At 37.4% G+C, this 24,348-nt stretch overlaps 1 protein-coding gene across 5 annotated transcripts in view; it reads right to left on the bottom strand.

Moving 5' to 3' along the window:
• Positions 1-392: 392 nt before the first annotated feature.
• Positions 393-24,348, bottom strand: part of IQCB1 (IQ motif containing B1) — a 47,746-nt gene continuing 23,790 nt past the window's right edge. For 4 of the 5 annotated variants that reach the window (XM_058661962.1, XM_058661963.1, XM_058661964.1 and 1 more), the window contains 8 exons: positions 22,214-22,392; positions 19,800-19,909; positions 18,546-18,655; positions 13,048-13,190; positions 11,190-11,338; positions 8,634-8,765; positions 2,450-2,606; positions 393-936 (listed from right to left, as the gene is read on the bottom strand). In XM_058661962.1, the coding sequence (XP_058517945.1) occupies positions 707-936; positions 2,450-2,606; positions 8,634-8,765; positions 11,190-11,338; positions 13,048-13,190; positions 18,546-18,655; positions 19,800-19,909; positions 22,214-22,392 (1,210 nt within the window). In that variant the 3' untranslated portion in view covers positions 393-706. Of the gene's footprint in view, positions 937-2,445; positions 2,607-8,633; positions 8,766-11,189; positions 11,339-13,047; positions 13,191-18,545; positions 18,656-19,799; positions 19,910-22,213; positions 22,393-24,348 lie in introns of all 5 variants that reach the window. The other variant, XM_058661965.1, reaches the window with a different exon arrangement.

The raw sequence follows: 24,348 nt of genomic DNA on the forward strand, positions 1-24,348 counted from the left end.
ACAACTGTTTCCATTCCCAGAATTAGCAGGACTCTGCTAATGGTATTGGCATAGGATTTTGGGGTCAAAGATGATCTCTAGTTCTCTTAGAGGTTAAGGATTTGGTTCCTCACCCATCTGTAGCCTCACTGGTGCGAGGATTATTTTCAGAGCAGTGTTTCTTATTCCTGTGCTCTCCTCCATTCTTGTCCTTACATGCAGTGGAATTTTGCCTGAGCCTTGGAGATTAAGAAGGCTTGCTTGTCTGGCTGCTATATTAATAAAAGGAAAAAAGTATAAATAACAAATACAAAACATGAAAATAATCCTGAGAAGTGCCTTAAAACAATTGTTTCAACGATTGTTGAAAATATTTATTTAGAAAAAAACTTCAGCTGGAAAACAGCAGAAATGTGGTGGGGGGGGTAAATCTCACATTTTATGTTAACAACAAAATAACATGCTGAGGGGTTTGTTTTTGTTTTTGTTTTTTCCTACAATGAAAGCCACACAGATTTGTGCATATGGCCAGGGAAAGGTACAGGGATGTAGAAAAAACAAGGAATTGAGAGGTAGAAAATAACTGTTGGTTTACTGCCTGTAAGCCTTGTCTTCTTTGGAGAGGAACCTTTGGGAAATCATGACTTGGGATAGCCTTGACTGGCACACTAGAGGTAGAACCAATATAACTGAAACAAGAGCTATGTATCAGTTTTCAAGGTAACTTCTAAGGGGGTTTGGTTCCACCAATGAATAAAGTTCCTAACTCTACGCTAAACTCATCCTTTGGAATATCAATGTCATCCCCTGGTTCTTCTCCAAGCTTCTTCCACCAGGGTGCTTGCAGGTACTTTAAGGTGGCAAGATGGGCCTGCTTGGCCTTGGCTGCCACAGGTCTGGATCTACTCAGGAAGAGCTCAGGTTCTTTCTCTTCTGCTTCGTTCAGACTTGGCGCCTCTGTAATAAACACAAAATGTACAGATGAAAGACTCCTCTAGCAGACAGGAACTTGAAAACTGTACAGGTGGGACTCCATTACACAAGAGAATTCCAGCCTTGAATCTATCATGATTATCAACAGCGGGTACTGTAGGACTATTAAAAGCTGTATCTGTGGTTGGTATCAACATCTCTACCCCCTCGCCACTTTTGATGTTGAAAGAAGCAGGGGCTGGTGTGGTGCTGGCATCCATGGGTGTCGGTTTGAGTCTTGCCTACTCCATTTTCAATCCAGCTCCCTTCCTATGGCTTAGGAAAGCAGCATAGGATGACCCAAGGCCTTGAGCCCTGCCCCCACATGAGAGACTCATACTGAGCTCTTGGCTCCCAGCTCTGGCTGTTGTGACCATTTGGGGAGTAAACTAGTGGATAGCCAATCTGTCTCTTCCTCTGTAATTTTGACTTTCAACTAAAACAAAAAATCTTTAAAAAAGAAAAAAAGAATGAAGAAAGATAATTTTTGAAAAAAGATCTATTTATTTTTATTGGAAAGTCAGATTTACAGAGAAGGAGAGACAGAAAGATCTTCCATCTGCTGGTTTACTCCCCAGTTGGCAACAATAGCTGGTGCTGAACTGATCCAAAGCCAGGAGCCAAGACTCTCTTCTGGGTCTCCCTGGAGGTTGCAGGATCCCAAGGCTTTCAGCTGTCCTTGACTGCTTCCCCAGGCTACAAGCAGGAACTAGATGGGAAGTGGAGTAGCTGCGACATGAACCAGAGCCCACATGGGATCCTAGTGTATGTAAGGTGAGGACCTTAGCCCCTAGGCTACTGCACCAGGCCCAAGATGTAACTTTTTTAAGATTTATTTATTTTTATTGGAAAGGCAGATCTACGGAGAGGAAACACAGAAAGACCTTCCATCTATTGCTTTACTACCCAAGTGGTCACAACTGCCAAAGCTGAGGTGATCTGAAGCCAGGAGCTTCTTTCAGGTCTGCCACGTGTGTGTGCAGGGACGTAGGCCTTGGGCCATCCTCTACTGCTTTTCCAGGCCACCAGCAGGGAGCTGGATGCAAAGTGGAACAGCCAGCCTGCATGGGAGGGTGGCATGTGCAAGGTGAAGATTCAGCCACTGAGCAATTGTACAGGTCCTGAGATATAACATTTTGTAATTAAAAATTATGAAATGCTCTACAAATGAATGACACTTTAGCAACTGTCATAATTGACTTTCAAAATATGGCCCAAAGCTTTTGGGACTACATACAATCTGAGCTCAATATCTTTGAAATTAATAAATGTGAGCTGGTGCAAATGAAAGCAGCAAGGCCTGGGGGAGCACACAAAATGAAGGTTATGGAATCCGCATCATTTGAAAATACTGTGTGCTATGATGGAGAGGAATACACTTCCTGAGGATAGGGGCTGGATGAGACCATTTATGGTGCTTTCCTTCAGAAGATTCTGGATGTCACAGATCTTGCACAGCTGTTCCTTTTAGGATATATAAAATGGGAGGCGTACATACTCATCAGCTGTTCAATGTTGGTGTTGATCTGTGCCATCAGAGCCTCTCTATGCCACTGGGCTTTCTCTTCCACAGCCCTGCTCATAAAGTAGTGTCGTAGTTTTTCTTGAGCTTCTGCATGGAGCTCCCTGCTGGCCTCATCGGACATCTGAGCGACCTGGGAACACAGTGCAGAAAAGCCTGTCACGAGAAGGACATACATGTCAAAGTCTCCTCTACTTAGCCATTTAGCAGAGGCTCTAGGGCACTTAGCTCTCATTCTGACAATTGAATTAAAATGATATATATGTTCTATAAATACTAAAGACTCTTAAAAGGAGATTTTGGGAAAAAATGCAGGTGGAGAAATTTTTTGTTGTGTCCCTTTAACTTACTTCCTGAGTCAGTGTGGCATTACAGTAAGATAGACAAAACCAAGACACCACAGGAATAATTACGAATGATTTGCTAAATCCATTTTTCCTGTGAAAGGAGTATCAAAACCACGCTCTTTCTTCTGGATTTTATCTGAAAGAGTATCTTACTTCCTGCCCACTCTCACTCCCAGACTTATTTAAGACTCAGTGTTTTAACAATTTCTACTTTCAAAGAACCAAGGGCAAAACTGACTAAGAGGTTATATTCCTCTGCAGTTAGTTAATTAATTTATTGATATGGACAAAGATGAAACAATATTAACTTTGCTACAAACAAACTTTCTGACATTACAGCTTTCCCAAATATCTAGTTCTTGGATCTTGGATTCAACCCTGTTCTAGTTAACACCTAACTTGACAGCCAAAGAATCTTAAAGGCTGACTAGAGCAGTACTTTGGAAAATAAAACAGCAACAACAAAAACCAAGACTATGCATCAGAGTTTCAGTTGGCTCTCCCTATGTGCCGGTTCCAAATACCGATTAAAACAATGAGAAAAGGGGATGCCATTGTAGCATAAAGGATTAAGCCTGCTGCGTGCCTGATCAGAACCCTAGATGCTTTTACTTTTGATCCGGTTCTCTGCTAACATACCTGGAAAAGCAGTAGGAGATGGCTCAGGTTCTTGAGCCCATGAGCTCAATGGGAGACCTGGAAAAAGCTCCTGGCTCTCGCTGATGAGATCATTTGGGGAGTGAACCAGAAGATAGACAATCTCCCTTTCTATTTCTCTTTCTCTCTCTCTTTGTAACTCTGCCTTTCAAATATGTAAAGTAATTCTTAAAAAAAATCAAGAAAATAAATTGCATGTATACGGAACAGAGTCTTTGTCACTATTTCCTAAACAATATAGTATAACAAATGTTTCCATAATGTTTGCATTTTATTATGAGCAATATAGAGATGATTAAAACATAGCAAGGAATAAACACGTTATGTGAAAATTGTATGCCATAAAATAGAAGGGACCTGAGCATTCACAGTTGCAATCTATGGGAGCTCCTGGAACCAAACCCCATGGATACTGATGTGACCGTACCTATAGAACATGTATATAAAAAGAGAGAAACAAAGATGTAAACAGAACAGCTAAAACTATCAAACATTATGAAGAAAACAGAGGATGAATCATGACAATAATTTAATAATGATTTCTCTATCTTTCTTTTTTTAAGGTACCTAGGAGGTCCTTTATTTCAGCAGAATAAAGATGGGACAGAGGCAGAAAGGAGAGAGAAGGGAAACATCTCCTGCCATCGCAGCAGGAGGGGCTGCAAGGGGAATGGGAAAAGGGATGATTTTTTTTTTAACATATAATGGACAACATGGACAACAACAAAAATAGGCAAATTAAAATTCCCCCAAATTAAAAATATTCATGTATTAAAGGACACTATTAACAATACAAAAAAGTAACCCATAGAATGGCAAAAGATATTTGCAAATCATGCATCTGATAAGAAATTAGTATTTAGAACATATAAAGAAAAATTGGCAAAACACTTGAATAGACAATTCTTCAATGAAGATATATAAATGTCCAATAAACACAAAAAGAGATGCTCAAAATCAGTAATCATTAGGGAAATATCAAATCTAAATCACAATGAGATATATCACATCAGTTACCTACCAAAAGAAAAACAAAATAAAAAGTAGAGAAACTGGAAAATTTGTGAACTGTTAGTGGGAATGTAAAACAGTGTCACTTCCACAGAAAATGAGTATAGCTATTCCTGAAAAAATAAAAACTTAAAAAAAAAAATTTGTGTACTTGCCTATATAGGGTCCAGCACAGTCTGTTGCCCTACTCAACTTACGCATATGCTGGTGGTTGCAATTGCTGGGTCATTTTTTTTCTGTCTCCAGCCCTGTCTTCTACACAAACCAATGAGTGTTGCAGTCCAACCTGATCCTGCCCACCATACACTGCCTTAGGCAAACCAGTGGGAACTGTAGTCAAATCAGAGTGACCCGCAATAACCGCCACCAGGCCCGTCCCTTGCCCTGGTTCCCATGTTTGCCAGTATGTATAACAGGCTGGTCTAATCTGTCACATATCCCATTAAGCTCTCATACATGTCAATGGGCACTGAAGCCTACTTCACCCAACCAGCCCCACTATCCAGCCCACACACATGCCAGCAGGTGCCACTCTCTCTAGCCATGCCTGTTCCAGTGCTGGTTCTCATACTCACCAGTTGGAGAGGCAATCCAAGAGGGAGGTGCCCACTATTTCCCTACTGGACCCACTCCCACTCCCAGATCTTGCATTCTCCAGGTGATTCTGCAATTTAACTTGACAGAATTTGCCCCCATGCCAGCATCTGCCAGCTGATGCTGCAGCAAAGCCCAACCAGTCCAAGCTTATTCTGGCTTTTGTATGCACCAGTAGGAACAGATCCTGTATTGGCAAGCACATACAAATCAGGTCTAGGATCACCTCAGATGAAGTTTCCTTGGGGATCCCCCCAGCTGAACTGTTGAACTCAGAACCCCAATCATGGAGAGAATTACAGGTTCCATGGTTTGATTGTGGAGTGCATGTGTCAGAGCTGGGCCTCCTCAGTGACTTAGATTGAGCAGTGGACAGCATATCCAGACGCACATGGAGGATAGGGCAGTACATTGGAGTCTGCAGAGGACACCTGGTACCATAACAGAGGATGGAGGACAGAACAAATTGATCAACTACCCCAGTCAAGAGTTGGCAGTGAAAATCTGGGCAAAGAGAGACTCTAAGGTGGACTATGTCAACCAGTGGAGTCTGCAGAGATTTCATTGTGCTTGGAGTGGCAAGATCGGCAGTAATTCAGAACTGTTGAACTATCGAAACCTCTTGAGCAAGACCCTCAGAGCATGCCCCACATCGGGGACCCTGGGGTGGTGTCGAGTTGCTGTCCTCCATCCCAGGGTAAAGAGGCATTTGGGAGTCTGGGAGTGGCTTCTTCTCTTATCTTCCCCATTCCCTCAGATACAAGAAGGGAAAAAAAAGAGAATGTGGAAATAATGATCTCACCCACTTTCCTGTAGCCCTTTACCCTTATCACCCTAATCAACTATGTAAAAATCATCAAGAAAAAAATTTTAAAAATTACCCTGTTAATATAGTTTCTGGGTACATATTCCAAAAAAACTGAAAGCAGGAACAAGATATCTGTACACCTATATTCACTGTAGCATTATTCCCTATAGTCAAAATGTGGAAGCAACCCAAGTGTCCATCAATGAATGGCTAATCAAAATGAGATAAACAAATACTAACAAGTTTTACTGATCTCTTAAAAAGAATCAAATTTTAGCACATGCTACATGAGTGAGATCTGAAGATATACTAAATGAAACAAACCACACACAAAATGTTAAATATTGTGTGACTCTAGTCTTGAGATAATTAATTAGAACAGTCAAACTCATAATGACAGAAAACAGAATAGTAGCTGCCAGAAGCTGGGTAGAGGGGCAATGGTGTGAAGTTAAACAAATTCACGGGTAAAAAACTCTTAGGATTGATGGTGTTAATAGTTGCATAATAATGTACATGCCTTTAATGTCACTGATCAGTACACCTAAACAGGTTTAGATGGGAATTTCTGATGCTTTAAATATTTTACATTTAAAGTAAGTAAATTACAAAATATAGACACATGGACCCAGTGCAAAGGCTAAGTAGTTAAATACTTGCCTTGCACACATTGGGATCCCATAGCAGCGCCAGTATGTGTCCTGGCTGCTCCATTTCCTATCCAGCTCCCTGTGTGTGGCCAGGGAAAGCAGTAGAGCAAGGCCTAAAGCCTTGGGACACTGCACCCACATGGAAGACTTGGAAGAAGCTCCTGGCTCCTGCCTTCATTCAGATCGGCTCAGTTTTGGCCATTGTGGCCACATGGGGAATGAACCAGCAGATGGAAGATTTTTCTGTCTTTCCTCTGTATTTCTGTCTTTCCAGTAAAAATTTAAAAATGATTTTAAAAACACAGAAACAAGCACACAAACAAAATAATAAACTATTAAAACTGCTAAAGGCAATCCAGAGCTTCTCAGTGGAGTTTAGGAACTGATAATCTATAGTTTAGAGAGGATATTCTCTAATTTCTATCTCTGCTCACAGAGATCGCCATTGCATTGTGTTCCTTCCTCCAATCATTTCTGATTCTTGGCCAAGGAAGAAGCTGTTAATATTACTGACCATAATGTAGACAAACCACTGGTCATGTTTCAGTAGTGGCTAAACTGACAGTTTTTAAAGCTCTGAAGTCTTGGCTTTTTTTTTTTTAAGTACTTATACACTGTTTTAAATTTATTTATTTATTTATTTTCATTGGAATTTACAGAGAGAAGGAGAAATAGAAAGATCTCCTATCTGCTGGTTCACTCCCCAAATGACTGAAATGGCCAGAGTTATGTCAATTCGAAGCCAGGAACCAGGAACTACCTCCGGGTCTCCTGAGCGGATGCAGGGAACCAACGCTGTGGGCCGACCTCGACTGCTTTCCCAGATCACAGGAAGGGAGTTGGAAGGGAAGTGGAGCAGCTGGGACATGAATCAGTGCTCATATTTGATCCCGGTTCATGCAAGACGAGGACTTCAGCCGCTAGGCTACTGTGCTGGGCCCCCCAATATTTTTTATATACAGCTTTGAATTTAAAAATACAAATCTTTTAAAAGATAACAATAATAAAGAGTAAATTATGCTAAGCTTTGATATATATACACCTATGAAACCACCATTACAATTAGAATAATAAACTGAATGCCACGAGAATTCCTTGTGATTTTTTAATCCTGTTCTTATCCAACCTATTCTCCCATCCCTCAAGCAATTACTGATCCACTTTCTCTAAGTATAAAATTTTTCAGACTCCTCATATATTAAACTTTTTAAGAAACTGTTAAGATATTTTTCAAAGTGATTGACTATATTTCTATGAGCAGTAGCTTCATCTAGAGTTCCTTTACATGCTTTGCAAACCTTTGGTACATAACAAATGTAGAATATGATATATATATATATATATATATATATATATATATATATATATAGACACCCCCAGGTACTTAACTCCTCACCTGCTTCCTCGCAGGGTTCATGTTAGCAGTGAACTAGAATGGGATCAGAGCTGGGACACGAGCCCAGGCACGTCAGTGAGATACAGGCATCTCAAGTGGCACACTCACTACTGCACCAGATGTCTACCTCATTAAAAAATACACTGTTTTTATTCATTCTAAAATGCAGACACATAGATATACACATTCACACAGAATGACTACTGTGGTTTTAGCTTCTATTTTGTCTAAGGACTAAGATGCATCTTTTCTATTGTTTATCACCTATTTATCACTGGGTGAAGTGTTCATTCAAATCTTTTCATACGTGTGTGTATGTGTGTCTAAGTGTACATAAACAAGAATGAATATCTTTTGAATGACAGTCACATAGAATCTTTCTGGAAGGTTCAAACTAGCCAAAACTTTCCTGTACTGTTATAAAAGAAGCAATAATCATGTCTTATTTTACGGAAAATGGTTGCCTTGAAGCAAAGCCTCAAATTAGCTTCATACTGGCTATATCATTAATGTCATGTAATGCCTATAAACACTAATGTCATGTAACTACATGTAACTCTAGATCCATTAAGTACATAATAAGTCCACTGCATTATCTTAAACCATCAATAAGCATGTATATGTATGAGATATTGCTGGTGAATGCTGTGCAATGGAACAAGGTAACGTGGGTTCTGTGTTGCAGACGCCTACATACCGGATGTCTTCTGACATAGTCATCCACTTGTTGCTTCAGCTCAACTCTGCGTGCATCGGTGAGGTCCTGGAGTCCTTGCCAAGGAGAAAGTAATTTCTTTCTCTTACGGCACTTTGCAAGGAATTTAAGAGCCTGAGGGAGAGGGGAACAAAAAAGAATGTGATTTTCCCATTTAGTAGAACTAATTATTTTCCAAAATATAAGGTAGTTGATTACACTGCAACAGTAGTTAATTCTGAATGTGTATGAGAAGGAAGATGGGACTGTGGCAGGGTGAGTGAGGGACTGTGGCAGCTCTTCCTCAATATACCATTCCAATAAACACATTGCTAAAAATATCATAAAGTGAAAAATGTGTTTAATACATTTAACTTAGCTAATAACATTATACAGTTTCTTTTTTTTAAGAGAGCTGATTTCATATAATTCATAGGCAACGTTCTTTTTAAAAATTTATTATTTATTTTTATTGAAAAGTCAGATATACAGAGAGGAAGATCTTTCTTCCAACGATTCATTCCCCAAGTAACCGCAATGGCCAGGACTGAGCCAATCGGAAGCCAGAAGCCAGGAGCCTTTTCTGGATCTCCCACACGGGTGCAGGGTCCCAAGGCATTGGGCCGTCCTCAACTGCTTTCCCAGGCCACAAGCAGGGAGCTGGATGGGAAGTGGAGCTGCCGGGATTAGAACCGGCGCCCATATGGGATCCTAGCGCATACAAGGCAAGGATTTTAGCCACTAGGCTATCGCGCTGGGCCTCTATACAGTTTCTATAGGATGTATACTGCTTCACATAACTGTATCAGGGACCATTTATAGAGAACAGCATTTTAAGATTTTTATCAATTTGAGAGAAAGTTGAGAGGGCATGAATGCATGTGAACTCTTACGTGTTGACTCACTGCTTGAGGGCCTGAGTTATTTTATTTCTTATCTGGCTCAACTGCAGTGCAAATAAAAAACATAATGCAAGTTAAAAAGTAATTTAAGGGGCTAGCTCTGCTAAGCCTACACCAGTGGTACCAGTGTCCCATATGGCTGCTAGTTAGACTCCCAGTGGATCCACTTCTGAGCCAGATCTCTGCTAAATGGCCTCAGTAAAGCAGCATAGGGTGGCCCAAAGCCTTGGAACCCTGTATCCACATGGTAGACCTGAAAGAAGCTCCTCGCTTCTGATCAGTGCAGCTCCGGGAATTGTAGCCATTTGGGGAGTGAACCAGATACAAGATCTATTTCTCTTCCCTCTCACTCTGCCTTTCAAATAAAAACAAACAAATCTTCAAAAATGTTATTTAAAAATGTCTAGCAGCTACATTAAAAAAGTAAAACATGGGTGTATATTTTACATATATTGAGTTATGCAAAACATCGTAACTCAATATAAACAATATTAGTATTTCAACATGTAATATACATAAAAGTGTTAAGATAATTTTTCCTTTATTCAAACTAATTTTTAAGATTCTGGTATTTAACAACTATAGCCTCTTTCAACTTGACCAGGTACAAACCAAGTATCCCATAGCCCCAACATGTGTAAAGGTACTACCTTAGACAGTGTACATCTGGAGTGCATCTTAGAAAGGGATGCCTTAACATATTGCATAATAATGAAAATATATATTGCATAATAATCTTTTTTATTGATATTTCCCTGTTCTAATTTCCTTACAATTTTGATTTTTCTTCTCTGTGTCCTTTCCAATTTTGAAGTCAGTAGAGACACAGGACTGTTGGCTGCAGACATAACCCATAGAGGCATGAAGACAGAAGAGAAGGCAAATATTCTCATTTTCGCAAGTGGGATGGTTTTAAAAATAGCCTTGTGAAAAGTTAATCACAGAAAAAGTTCAAAATCTACCATTGTGTGAAAAACTGAAATTGGTTTTTATTAAACAATAAGGGGTTATTATGCTAAAGGCTTTAAGACCTTAAATTGTAATATGGATCTTTAATAATATAACAGAATAACTGGATATCAGAAAAATGAGTAATTAGATTAAAAAATTCACAAACAGCATTATACTATACTTCTCCAAGGCAATAAAATATTACTCTTCTGTGTGTAATTCCCAGGAAATTATCACCTAACACCATTCTACACAATTCAATAGCTATAATGATATAATACTATTTCATCTATATAATTAAAAAATTAAATATGATATACACTGGCACAGGACTTCGTAATTAACAAAATACATTTCCATATATTAAGTCATTCAGTTGACCTAACAAATAAGTGAAGAGATAGGCTAAACATCCCATTAAATCATACACTGAACATATACCGAGTGCTGACAGTAACAAGTATGATTTGGAGCACTTGGAACCCAGGTAAGAAAAAGCAATCAACAGCACTGCAGCGTGGTAAATGACATACAAGGTTTTATGTTGTCCTAAAGGCCCATGTCTAAACCAACCTGGCCAGAGGTAAGAAGGTTCTTGTTTTATAAAAGCTAAGTCACTTGACTAAGGCAGGTTAATGTTAAAGTCAGGTTGGAACCCATGCTCCTGCCTCCTAATCCAGAGCTGTTTTTGCTACGTCAGACTCACTGCTCTTTGAAGTATGACGGCTGCTTTATACTCCGTGAGAAATGGCCTCTGCTGGCGAAATTTCTTCCTTTCCCTGAACCCTCTCCAATGTTTCTGGATAACCAATGCTGCTTTCTCTTCCATTTCCCGATTGTATTTCTCCACGTCACCTAAAAAGATGACAGACACTATCATAGTATATTCACTGCTATGCTTTCTCAAGTGTGGAAATCAGAACAACAGTAACAATAACCTGACAGTCCTTTTATTTTTTTCAATATTATTTATTTTCCAAATTTATTATTTTACAATGATGCCTAAGATTTTTAGAAACAAAAGCTTTCTTGGATTATGCAGCTGCCTTACAGAGAAAGAATGCATGTAGTGTTTCTATGGCAAGGAACTGAGACAAGGGATGAAAATTGAACGATAAGAACAACTTGGAAAAAAATGTAAATACATGGCAAGAAAGTCATTTAGCAAAACAGAAAGAAATAAGAAAGTGTGTGTATGTGTTAATATTCTACTCTATGTGCTTCAAATTCCTCTTCAATCAGTTACACTGATGACTTTCTTTATACTTGCTGGGAGTTAATCAACAAGCAGCTTGGGACTCTCAGTAGCTAAGTGACAGAGGAAGGCAGTGGAAGAGTATAGAAGTGGCACTAAAAACAAGGTATGTATTTAACAAAGTATAAACATTCTTGGGATTTAATGATCCATTAGATATGGAGCTGAGAGAGGGTAACAACCAGAGTGTTACAAATGAAAAGCTAGGTATATTAGATTTTTTTGTGCATTACCTGAAATGGGGAATAAAACAAGGAAATCTGGGTGACAAAGTAATAACTTAAGTTTGGGGGGTGCTTGTGAATATCTAAGTAAAGCTATTCAATAGCTGGTTGTGTTAATGTAGGAGATGTTAGCCAAAGATGGTTACTCAGGTTCAAAAAATATATAATTAAGCATTCAAGTCCCTGGGTGCACTTGTCATATTTCAAATATTCAATAGCCATCTATATAGTCATTAGCTATCACACTGGATGAGGCAGACACAGAACGCTTTGTTTTCACAGTACATTTTACTGGGAGATGTTGCTTTAGAGTACAAGAGAGAGGATGAAGGCACCAACAACATTTGAAAGCACCAAGAACTCAGCTTGCTACATAAATTTTTATGTGGCCACAAATATTGCATTTAACTGTCATTTTTGCTCTCAGGCTGGCCCAGCTCCAGCTACTATGGGCCTGTCATTTTTGTTATCTTTTACTCATCAAAATTTCTTCTTAGCTATTCCAACCTGGTTTTTGTTGCTTCCTACTTTGTTACATAAGGAGACCAAAAGTATTAGTCTACAGTAATATCATTAAAAAAAAAACAGAAAAAACAAACAAGAATCAGGAGGTGAGAATGCAACCAGGGGCAATATCTACATTTAAAGAAAAGCAGCAGGATAAAAAGGGTTACAGAAGAATCCTGGGAATGAGTATTAAGAAAGGAAGTGAGAAGTGAGGAAAAAACTTTGAAACCTGAGACTTCCAATACCATCATCTATTCATAATTTCAGCTTAGTTTGTCAAAGGTGGCAAAAATATGTCATAAGGTTTGTAATAAGGAATGTGTAAAGTTCTGACAGCAGAATGAAGCAATACGCTAACTCCTTGATTGAGTTCAAGGAATTTTAATGTTTATGACAGTGACTTCTATGCATAATTTTGTGTTCCACTAATCTGAAAGAAAAGAAAAATCTTTTTTTTTTATTCAAAATAATGACTAAGATTTACTTTGGGGAAGGGGAAAAAAAACCACGAGAGGGGGATGGAGAGAAACAAGTCTGAATTTAAAATGAGATCATCAGGTAGAGATACTGCCACCCACCTGGATGAATTATTTCAAGCATCCTCAGCCGTGATTCTCGGGCAAGTCTCATGGCCCTCTGTCTTTGGAGCTGCAGCTGTAATCTGAGATCCTCCTCTTCCTTCCGCCTCTGGAGTTGCAGCATTATCTTTGTTCTTTTAGATCTGCAATGGAAAGAGTAAGCCCCTTATATACAATATCAAAATTCATATTATCATTCAAGAAATATATGAAAAACATAATCAAATTAATGCGTACAGAAAAGTATCTTAATTCCTAGTATTAGTAGGGTATTTGAAAATAAATGATCACACATGTTGCTGCAATACAATCTTTTTTGGAGAAATATTTGGATATATGCACCAAAAATCTGGAGAAATATTTAAAATACCAAAAGTCTTAACAATTTTTAATCAATTCAGTTTAAAAAAACTGTGATAAGTAGTGTTTTCATTTCTATGTGTGCAAAAAGCCAACCACTTTTTATCTCAGTCATGAGATCTGAAGATTGTGAATGTTACCAGGAGCTGGCAGGAGAGACTGAAAGATAATAAAATTTACAATAAAAAAGATTTATTTATTTGAAGGAATTACAGAAAAGAGAATGACAAGAGTGAGAGTGAAAAATCATCTATCTGTTGACTTACTTCACAGATGATGGCAACAGCCAGCACTGGGCCAGGTTGATGCCAGGAGCCAAAACTTTCTTTGGGTCTCCCATGTAGATATGGGGGCTCAAGTACCTGAGCCATCTTGCACTGTTTGTCAAAGCTAGAATGGAAGTGGACCCAAACCAACACCCATATGGGATGCCAGCATCACATTATGCTAACCCCAATGAAGTATTTCTAATTAATTTTCTTAAGGATATCATCAAATGTGCAGTTAAGGATTTAAGTTCAAGGATATTCTTTACAGTATTAGTAACAATTTGAAAACAAACAGTAGGACCTACGATAGGGACCTGGATAAATAAACACTAGATCATATACCTGATGGAATTTTATAAAGTATGAAAGCACAACATTTTCAAAGAATATCACAACCCAATGTCAGGTGAAAATAAAATCAGGATATAGATGATCAAAATTTCCCTTAAAATTTCTACTTACATATATAGAAAAATAAAAGATTTTTAACAATAAATTTTCAGTAGATATTTTCACTGTAACTGACTACGGTTTAAATTTTTTCTTATGTTTGTGTATTTCAACAACTGACAAGTAAGAATTGTTAGGACTAGTTACAGAAATTTTCATGTTGCTAAATTTTGCTTAACTTTAATGTATTTGCTTTTACTTGCTAACATTTCTTTTTTATTGGAAATTCAGATATACAGAGGAGAGAGAAAAAGGAAGATCTTTTTTTTTTTTTTAAATTGGAAAGTCAGATATACAGAGAGAAGGAGAGACAGGAAGATCTTCTGTCCGATGTTTCACTGACATTTTGCTTCTCAAGTAAGTGCAACGGCTGGAGCTGAGTTGATCCAAAGCCAGGAGCCTGGAGCCTCTTCCAGATCTCCCACACGGGTGCAGGGTTCCAAGGCTTTGGGGCATCCCCACTGCTTTCCCAGGCCACAAGCAGGGAGCTGGATGGGAAGCAGGGATGCTGGGATTAGAACCGGTGCCCATATGGGATCCCTGTGCATTCAAGGTGAGGCTTTAACTGCTAGACTGCCATGCCAAACCCTCACTAACATTTCTTCTGAGCCACTCTGACTTTTTGGTTGCTTCCAACTTCACTATGTGGAGAGACCACAAGTAATAGTTTACAGGAAATATAGTAAAAATGTCTGGATAGCTATGACTAGAAAGTAAACAAGGATAATTAGAAGAGAAATAATTTCTCTCCCCGCTACACACTTATTTGCATGCTGCCTCCCACAACTGGTACCTTGGGTACCTTTGTAGCAGAATTCACAATGGTGTAATTAAAAAGTTATGACTTCCAACTTAACTTTCTTCTGAAAGAATTAAGTATAAATTGCAAAAATAATTAAGTGAGATTGCTTCAGTAACAATTGTATCTTTGAAAAGAAGTTTCTTCAAGCAGGGAAAAAAAACAAGATTCTTCTGTTTTGTGTGTTGCAGTATATGGTTGGTTACTTAAAATTGCTTTACTGCCAACTTAAGTTTCCTCTGACTTTATTCTTAGTCCAGAGCTGAGTTGTTTCAAAATGTTTTTATCCCTGTTATCAAAGTGTACATTTGTGTTAAAATGAAGGGTTCTTTGGAGAATGTAGGTACAGTTGTCTAGTTTCTGAAGGACTTTTGCTTTTCCTGGAGATGAAGTAGGTATAGTTCTCTCCCTTTGCAAAGAATAGCAGGCCACTTCTGCTTGCCCTTCCTACACACCCCCCTGCCGCAAAAACTGCTGCATTATATGACATGTACATAACTAGATTAAAAAAAGATTTATTTATGTTTCTTGGAAAGGCAGATACCCAGAGAGAAGGAGAGACAGAAACATCTTCCATCTGCTGGTTCACACTACCCAAGTGGCAGCAACAGCTGGAGTTGAGCCAATCCAAAGCCAGGAACCAGGAGCTTCTTTGGTCTTCCATGCAGGTGCAGGGCCCCAAGGCTTTGCGCCATCCTCTACTGCCTCCCAGGACACAAGTATGGAGCTGGATGGGAAGTGAAGCAGCGGGACACAAACCACCAGTGTCCATTTGGGATCCTGTCGCCTGCAAGGCGAGGATTAGCCACTAGGCTATCATGTCAAGCCCATAACTAGATTTTATCCTATGTCCACTTACAGAACGGTAAACAGGGCAGGCCCTAAGCAGAATACCCTTTCAAATTGCTTTTTTACAACAAATTTTATAAAAATCTGTAAGATTTTATTTTAATCAATGAAGTAAGGTATAATAAGACTAGTATATTCATTGAATCTAAATCACCATCGAATTTTTAAAACATGATTATATTTATGTAACAATGAAATAAAAAGTACTCTGCCATACACCATATTATCAGACATACCAATGGGGATGTTAAAATATGAAAAATATGTACCTGAGAACCAAGGATACAGTTGTTAATCAAGACATATCAATTTCGGGTTTTTATTAATTAATTTATTTAATAAAAATGAGATTAGAAAGAAAGAAAGAGACAAGCTATTTTATCCCCTGGTTCACTCCCTTACTGCCTTCAACTGCAATATCTGGGCCAGACTGAATCCTGGAGGCCCAAACTCAAACCACCTGTGAAGACAGATGTACATTAGCTGAAGCAGGATTCCAGGAGCCAGAACTTAAACTCATGCTCATGAAAATGGGAATGGGAGCGCCTCAAGTGGCAGCTTAATTACTCTGTCAAACAACCAGTACTTCATTTATTTTTTATGTTATGGGGTTACTTAAAAATATTCCAAGTGCATTTTTTAAACATGTTGGTTGCTCAATACTATGTCAATTAATTCCATGACGTTGTAAATTGTTGCTGATGTAATGTTGGGGCTTTTAATTGATAGGGATGGTGCTCTGCCGGCTCTACCTTCAGACCACAGATGGTCTCCCCAACAAGCCGTTGAATTTGTCTGGGCAATGAGATGCTGGACTCTGTGCTTGGTATATGCTTGCAATGAAAAAATCTCAACTGATTTTGAACTGTGATAATGCAGCAAGGTGGAGGAATCCACCATGGGGGGGAGGGTTTGGGGAGGGGGTGGAATCCCAGTACATATGGGACTGTGTCACATAATGCAATGTAATTAATAAAAAAAAAAGAAAAAAATTCTAAGTGCATATTGTTTTTCTTAATTGATCAGTAGTATTTCACTCCCATATAATCCCCATCTTGGTATCCTTAATGTAATCACAATTGTACAGTCTCTTGTTTCAGACTTCTAATTCAGTATAGGTAAAAATATCTAATATTGCATCATCAATATTTAAAAAATACTACAAGCATGAGAAACATGGTAATAATTAAAACTACACTGCTACAACATTTCATCTGTCAGAAAATTGGGTTTTAGAAACCATTTGAGCATGCAGGTTAATACAGCAAAAATGAAGTCTACAAAGCATGGAGGTACAAGTAAAATGCAAGCTAGGAATACAATAGAAAGGAGTGGCTCAGCAATTGAAATAGTGACTATAAAGTGTCCACACTTGTGTTTTTTTGGATTATATACTTTAATTTCATGTTTGAAAACACTTATTAGGAATTGATCTGATTTTTGGATTTTATTTCCCCATTTATTAACAGTCTAGTTATTGTCAAGAGTTTCTACATTCATTCAAAAATTAAAATTATATATACAACTGATTTCTTTGAGAAAAATTGCAAGCATTTGACCACCTTGCCATGTAATGACACTTCTGAAAAGGAAATGACTGATCAGATACCAACTCAATAAGCTTTCATCTGAGTGACTGCTGCTAAGCCAAGTATTTTGCCTCAGGCAGAGAAAAGACACTCCTAGGGCCCTATGAAGAACTTCAGTTTCAGCAGAAAATCAAATACATGTAATTAAAACACTTAAATACCTAAGCTATGATAGAGATAAGTGAACTATGAGATTTCCCTAAAATCAATGGAACAGCTGTTAGCTGTTTCAGAAAACCCTGCTAGGGGCCAGTGCTGTGGCACAGTGGCTAAGCTGTAAACTGTCATGCCAATATAGGATGCTGGTTTGAATCCTGGCTGCTCCACTTCTTATCCAGCTCCCTGATCATGTGCCTGGGAAAGCAGCAAAAGATGCTGCAAGTACTTGGGCCTACACCCACGTAGGAGACCTGGAGGAGGCTCTTGGTTTGGGCCTGCAGGAACCCCAGCTGTTAACAACCATCTGGGGAAGTGAACCACTGGACTCAAGATCTCTGTTTGTCCTTCTCTCTAACTGATTTTCAAGTAAAATACATCAACCTAAACAAAACAAAAACCCAAGAGCAGCTGAATGAAAAATCATCTCTGCCTCTGCTTCATATTATAAATGACCTAATGACTTAGAGGCTCAGATTTTTCTTTGTTATTTTTGTCACCTGTACGAAGCTGGATGGGTTAGTCCACCTGAGAGTAGGCCATGATTTCATTAGTTTATAATCAGTCTACCTGAAATACAGATAAGTGGCAAACAATGCCATACTTCAAGGTCCACATTAAGCCATACCAAATTTAATCAGGAAAAGCAGGTTAACCTACTTAAGTCCGTATCTACTCATTCATATTTTGTCATAATTATGAACAAGTATGACAATGACTGGCTTTGAAGGTTTTTGTACTATAATTATCCTTGGCTTCTTCTATAGGCTGGCTCACAAAAAAAAAAATTGTGAAGTGAATAAGCCTGGATGTTTAACACATCTTGTAGTATTTCTCCTTGCTCTGAAAGTCCATCTGGTTACTAAGGGGATCCACATTCAGGAACATAGAAAAATAAGAATGAAAGCAATAAGAAAGAAAAACATATTAGAAAACTGAAAGTAAATCAAAACGTTGTATTTAATTGTACTATAGCAGGGCTCTCAAATTATTCTCAGTCATTTTATTGTTGTTGTTTTTATTTACCTGAAACTCCTCTGCAAAGTAATCACAGCAGATGGAAGCTTCTTCAATCTCTTTCTAGTTTGGTAACCCTTCCAATAAGCTTGAATCAAGCAAGCTGCTTGATGTAGTTTCTGAAATTAAATGTCAGAAATAATTTTTAAAAGTTGACCTCTGAAAATAACCAGGCCAGGTCAAGTATAAATCCCTGACACTTAACAACTTGGGCAACATGAACTTAATAGGCCCTGCACAGAGAAGGACTAAGAACACTAAACTTCACTTCCCTGAGGAGGTGTGTTAGTTTCAGGTAATGTCTGAACATAGTAAATATACTGTCTAGTTAACTTCAAATTTCTCCTAATTTCATTTCCCAATTCAAAGTTTTCATAGTTTGTTATAACCATTCATAATTCTAGGCTATCATGTTAATGCTTTTATTTAATTACACAACCTGGTTAGAGTCAGACTGCAAGCTCTGGGATTCTTTATGGGTGGTTGTTCAAAGCTATTTAGTTCCGTAAGTACCCAATATGCTGTCTTACGTCCCTCCTGCACATGACAGTTTTGATACTATGACTTGTGAAGCTTAATACACAGAAGGGAACTCCTTATCTGTTCTCTCCCCTCCAGATTCCCTCCTTCCTCCTATACGTGCTTTTTTTCATGGTTCTTGCTTTTATTTTCAAATTTATGATCACTTTGACTCGGAATTTTGGATATGTATTTAAAAACATCCTTAACTATTTTACATTTAAGTATATTTTCAGTATTTAGGTTTTCATCTGGGAATCAAAAAGCTATATGCTTCTACTGATTGAAATATATTATCTGGAGACACCATTCTGAGTATGCCAGAGAAATTTAGTTCAATAACTTGCTTCCTCAAACTAATAAACAATTTTTATTAATAAAATTCCTTGCATGGATGGAAAGAGCTTTACAATTGTATTTTAAAATAGCAAGAGTAACCATGGTGACCATACATACAGTTTGCTAAAATTCTACTTTTTTTTTTTTTGAGAAAAAAAATTAATGTCAGAGGTGTGGAGTTCCTGAAAAAAATTCTAGAAAAATTTGATGATATCTATTAATAAGTATAAAAAGGAGACTGAAACTAAGGGTAAACTAAATGGTAAAAGAAAATTTGAAAGATTTCTAGATTTTAGGAAGCGTTCTCCTTAAAGTATAATAGAAACTATGGAATATTTAAGAAATATTCAAATTTACTGCTATAAGTTAACAAATGTTACATAAATCAGTTTTATAATTTAATACCTGTTCTTCCACATTCTTACAGATCTTCGGGCTTAAAAGATCAACAAGCTTACTAAGTTGTTGACTAAACTCTGTCCCAGTTTCCTGTTCGTGAAGTAAGCTTCTGAGTCCTGAAATACAACGAAAAAAGGATACAATTATTCGTAATAGTAACTCAGACATTAATTAGGTTTTCTCCTTGAATATAAACACCTTAAACGGAACATCTTTGACAAGAAAAATTATTATGGATCCATAGCCAATACATATCTTCCCATGGAAGCATTTAAGTTGGTTGCAATTATTAATTTAAAAAGTTATTATTACATAAAGTATATAGTTAAAATATAACTTAGGGCAAATCAATGAGTTCTTGAGAAAGTATGGAAGTTCTCTAATAGTAAGATACTGCATTTTCATCCCCAAATAACACAGAATAGTAAAAAACACAAAATACTACACACAGAGCATGTTGGTATGCCATATTATCATGTAAATATCTAATACAAATAAGGTAAAATAGCAGTGTGCAAGTGGGGAAAACACTACATGGATCTTTTTCATATTTTATACAATGTTACTTCAAAAGTTTACAAGAAAATGAGACTAAAAGATGTTTATTATGATACAAAACATGATTTAAGTCCATGCATTGCTTTCTTCATAAAACACATTTTTCCATAAACTTCTTTAAAAACCCATAGTCTCTTCAAGTTCACAGAAATACAGCAATATTAATAATTATAAAATATCTTTAGAGGGCTCGGCAGCGTGGCCTAGTGGCTAAGGTCCTCGCCTTGATCCCATATGGCCGCTGGTTCTAATCCCGGCAGCTCCACTTCCTCTCTATCTCTCCTCCTCTCAGTATATCTGACTTTGTAATAAAAATAAAATAAATCTTTAAAAAAATATATCTTTAGAAACTTAAGTTGTTATTGAGTAAGGAGTAAAGTAAAATTTCTTTATAATGAACTTTGAGGGACACTTACATTTCTATAGGAATCTGACCATAGATTTTAAAAAGTGTATCTGATACAAAATCAACTAGACTTATGCTTCTATCACTTCCTTTGCTTCATTTCTAACAGCAGATGTTCACATTTCATATCAGAGTGTCTAGTTCTCGGCTCAGTTTTGCTTGCAGTTTCAGCCTGTAGCTGACATACACCCAGGAAGTGACAGTGATGGCTCAACAGTCAGAAGGATCCACATCAGGTCCAGGCTCTTGGCTTCAGCCAGGCCCAGCAACTGACTGTTACAGGCCCCTCGCAAATAAAATAGTGGATGAAAGATCTGTTTTCATCTGCCTTCCTTTTGAATGAAATGAAAGTAAACATTAAAAAAAATACACTGACTAATCTTGGGCAAATTGCTTCATTTCTCCATGCCTCTTTTTATTTATTTGAAAGCCACAGTTGCAGAGAGAGAGAGAGAGAGAGAGAGAGAGAGAGAGAGAGAGAGAGAGAGAGGAAGAGATAAATTTATTCCATCTGTAAGTTCCTTTCCCAAATGGCTGTCAATAAGCCAAGGCTGCACCAGGCCAAAGTCAGTAGCTTGTTACTTCGTCCAGGTCTCCAGAATGGGTGGTAGGGGCCAAGGAGTCATTTCCTGTGGATCGACCAAGCACATTTTTTAGGGACCTGGACAGAAGTAGAGTGGGCAGAATTCAAACCAGTGTTCATGGAGGATGCCAGTATCTCAGGTGCAGCTTAATTCATGACAACACAGTGCTGGCTCCAAGATGACATATTATTACATGTAAGATATATGTAGAACTTTGTTTGCCATGTAATAAGTAAGTAAAAACTATTTTATGAGGATATTAACAGTAAATCGTAATTCACTGAGTGCTTTTATTACCAAATTTCTGACTTTGGGGGCCAGTATTTTGACCAGGTGTGTAAGAAACTTGTTAAAATGCCTGTATCTTGCATGCCAGTTCTACTCCCAATTCCAACTTTCTACCAATGTAGATTCCCACAAGGAAGACTCAGCTCAAAGCCTTGGTGGTTACAAGGATTTAGAGTAAACCAGTGAATAGGAGTTGTCTGACTTTAAAATTTCTGACTTTTCCATTTACATGTTTTTGGGAGGTAGGCCTTTTTTTTTTTCTTTTAGAAAGGTAGTGTAGAAGTTGAAGAATAATGTATTAATATAAAAACCAAAGGGGCTATCAATTGCTCTTTATAGTTCTAATTTCTCTACTAAAATTAAGCCTCATAAGGTCACTGAACCTATTTTGTCAGAGAGGAAGTAAACATTTATTGTAGTCTAATCAACAAAGGACCGCATGCCATTTTTTGAGACATGAAGATAACCTGATTAAACATTTCCTGAATTGCTATTATTAACATTTCAAAATATAAAAATTTTATGTTTCATTAGTCATTAATGTCAATTTTATTTTTGAGAATCTCAGGAAAAGAATGTGTTACCTTTATAGCTGGCACTTAGTCTCAGTAAAACCAAGATTTCCTGATGAGATTCAACCATCAACAGTAGGAGTTTTGCAGCTGTGCTTCTTATGACTGGACTAGGAGTTGATAACAGCTTGAAGACAACTTCATCTAAAATTGAATGCAGGATTTTTCCTTCTATTCTGAGTAAATCACCACTAACAGGGAAAAAAAAGTACATTACTAACTGATACACAGGTATCACAACTAATTTCTAAAAAGGCACTAATCTACTGTCTGACTATGGCTTAATCCAAGAAGACAATCAAGTTTTAAACATATAGCTTGGTTCTAAAAATGTATCATATTAAGTAAGCAATATTTACTGAATTTCTACTGTGTGCAAGGTGTCATGCCAGGTACAACAGCAAATGGAAAACTTGCCAAAGGCCATCTCTTCATAGAAACTAGGAATCAAAATTGAGGAGGAAAGCTAAATGTACAAAACGTTAAGTAACAGTTGATTCAAGGCAACAATAAGAGAAAAATCATAATAGTGCAAAGTTGATTACTAAGTAATATATGAAAATTATGGATTATATATAAAGGAGAAATTTTATCTTTCCTTAGTAGTTCCTAAATTGTACTGCTCATCTTGCATTAGTAATGTCATGAAAAATTATCTGAAACAGAAATAGTCAAAGGGTTAGTCACCAAGTGCTCTTTCACTAGCTCTCTTGAAAAATATGTGATACTTCTATTAAGATGCTATTCATAGCTTCGTAGAGGTATTAGTAGAACAGCAGAAAGTGAAGAATACCAATGATTCTTGCTGAGAGCATACAGATCATGCAAATGATTTCTGTTCAATATAAAACACATTTATAAAGGCTCCTATATATTTCCTCACAAGTGTAAGACATTAAAATATTTTCAATTAGTAAAGTTTTAAAATCTTACACATTCTTTTCTACATTCCTTTGACAAAGCAACTCCAGAACACTGCATTTCACAAATTCTCCTTTGGACCTACATATACATTAATGACTCAGTTGAAGACAGTTTCTATCAGGCTAAATTTTCTGTTTACTTAAGAGTCATGTTTTTAATTTTTCAAAATTGGTAGTGACCACTGATTTTATGAGAAAAAAAAAAGAAATAACATACTGAAAGAGTTAAAATCATCCGATCAAAATATCTGGGAATCTGTGACACTTGTTCTGTCACCTTGGCTCTGCTACTATTGTAGGGTTCTTCTTCCTACTGCTCACGGTTTTCCCTTACGTCATCCTTCATCACCATCACACCATTCAAAATTCAGGTGAAAGTACACACTCATTTCAAAACACCTTTGAGACAACTGTATCCCAGCATGATCACATCTTCATATCCCACATAGAATGTCTATACTATTTAAAATGCCTTTAAGCACTCTCTGCTAATCTTAAATCCTCTTTAGACCAACTTACTATCTTTCTGCTTCTCTGCTAATTCTAACTTCCCTGTTTCTACTTCCTCACCTCCCATCCAATGTTTAAATCACTGCAGCTTTTTAACTTACTACTTTGTTAATACTGTCCCTGTAAGCTCACTTCATCAATTTACTTTCCAAATGTCACATATACAGAGTACTTTTTTAAACTTGTGGAAATAAGGAATTAAAAGTAAATCTTCATTTCTATGAACTAGTTGAAGGTCCCCTTAAGTATCAACTCAGGTGCTTATTTTCCTACACCTGCTACTCTATTTAGCCAGCTTGTGATAACGCTATTCTACTCCCCCCACACATTTATCACCACTATTTCTGAAAAGGCTTCTGGTTCCTAAATACCCTTTGAAAGGTATTCTCCAGGGCCTTTTAATCCATTTTCCCTCTTACTTTTTTTGTTCTCATCTTCTCTCATGTTTTAAACTATTTCTTTAAACTGCTAATATGTAAATATGTAATTCTAGTCAAGATCTCTTCCAAAGGCTAGTTTATCTGATGATGTACATTTGAATCAATGCTAGGTCTTGTGTATTACAGACAAAGCTGTTATGAACATTTGTGAATGTGCCTTTTGTTTTGCTGTTAAGATGGATTTATTTATTTGAAAGAGTTACACAAAGAAAGACTAAGACAGAGAGATCTTTCATCTGTTGGCTCATTTCCCCAAATGGTTACAGCAGTCTAG

The sequence above is a fragment of the Ochotona princeps genome, chromosome 3, assembly GCF_030435755.1.
Source record: "Ochotona princeps isolate mOchPri1 chromosome 3, mOchPri1.hap1, whole genome shotgun sequence".
In the NCBI taxonomy this organism is placed as follows: Eukaryota; Metazoa; Chordata; class Mammalia; order Lagomorpha; family Ochotonidae; genus Ochotona; species Ochotona princeps.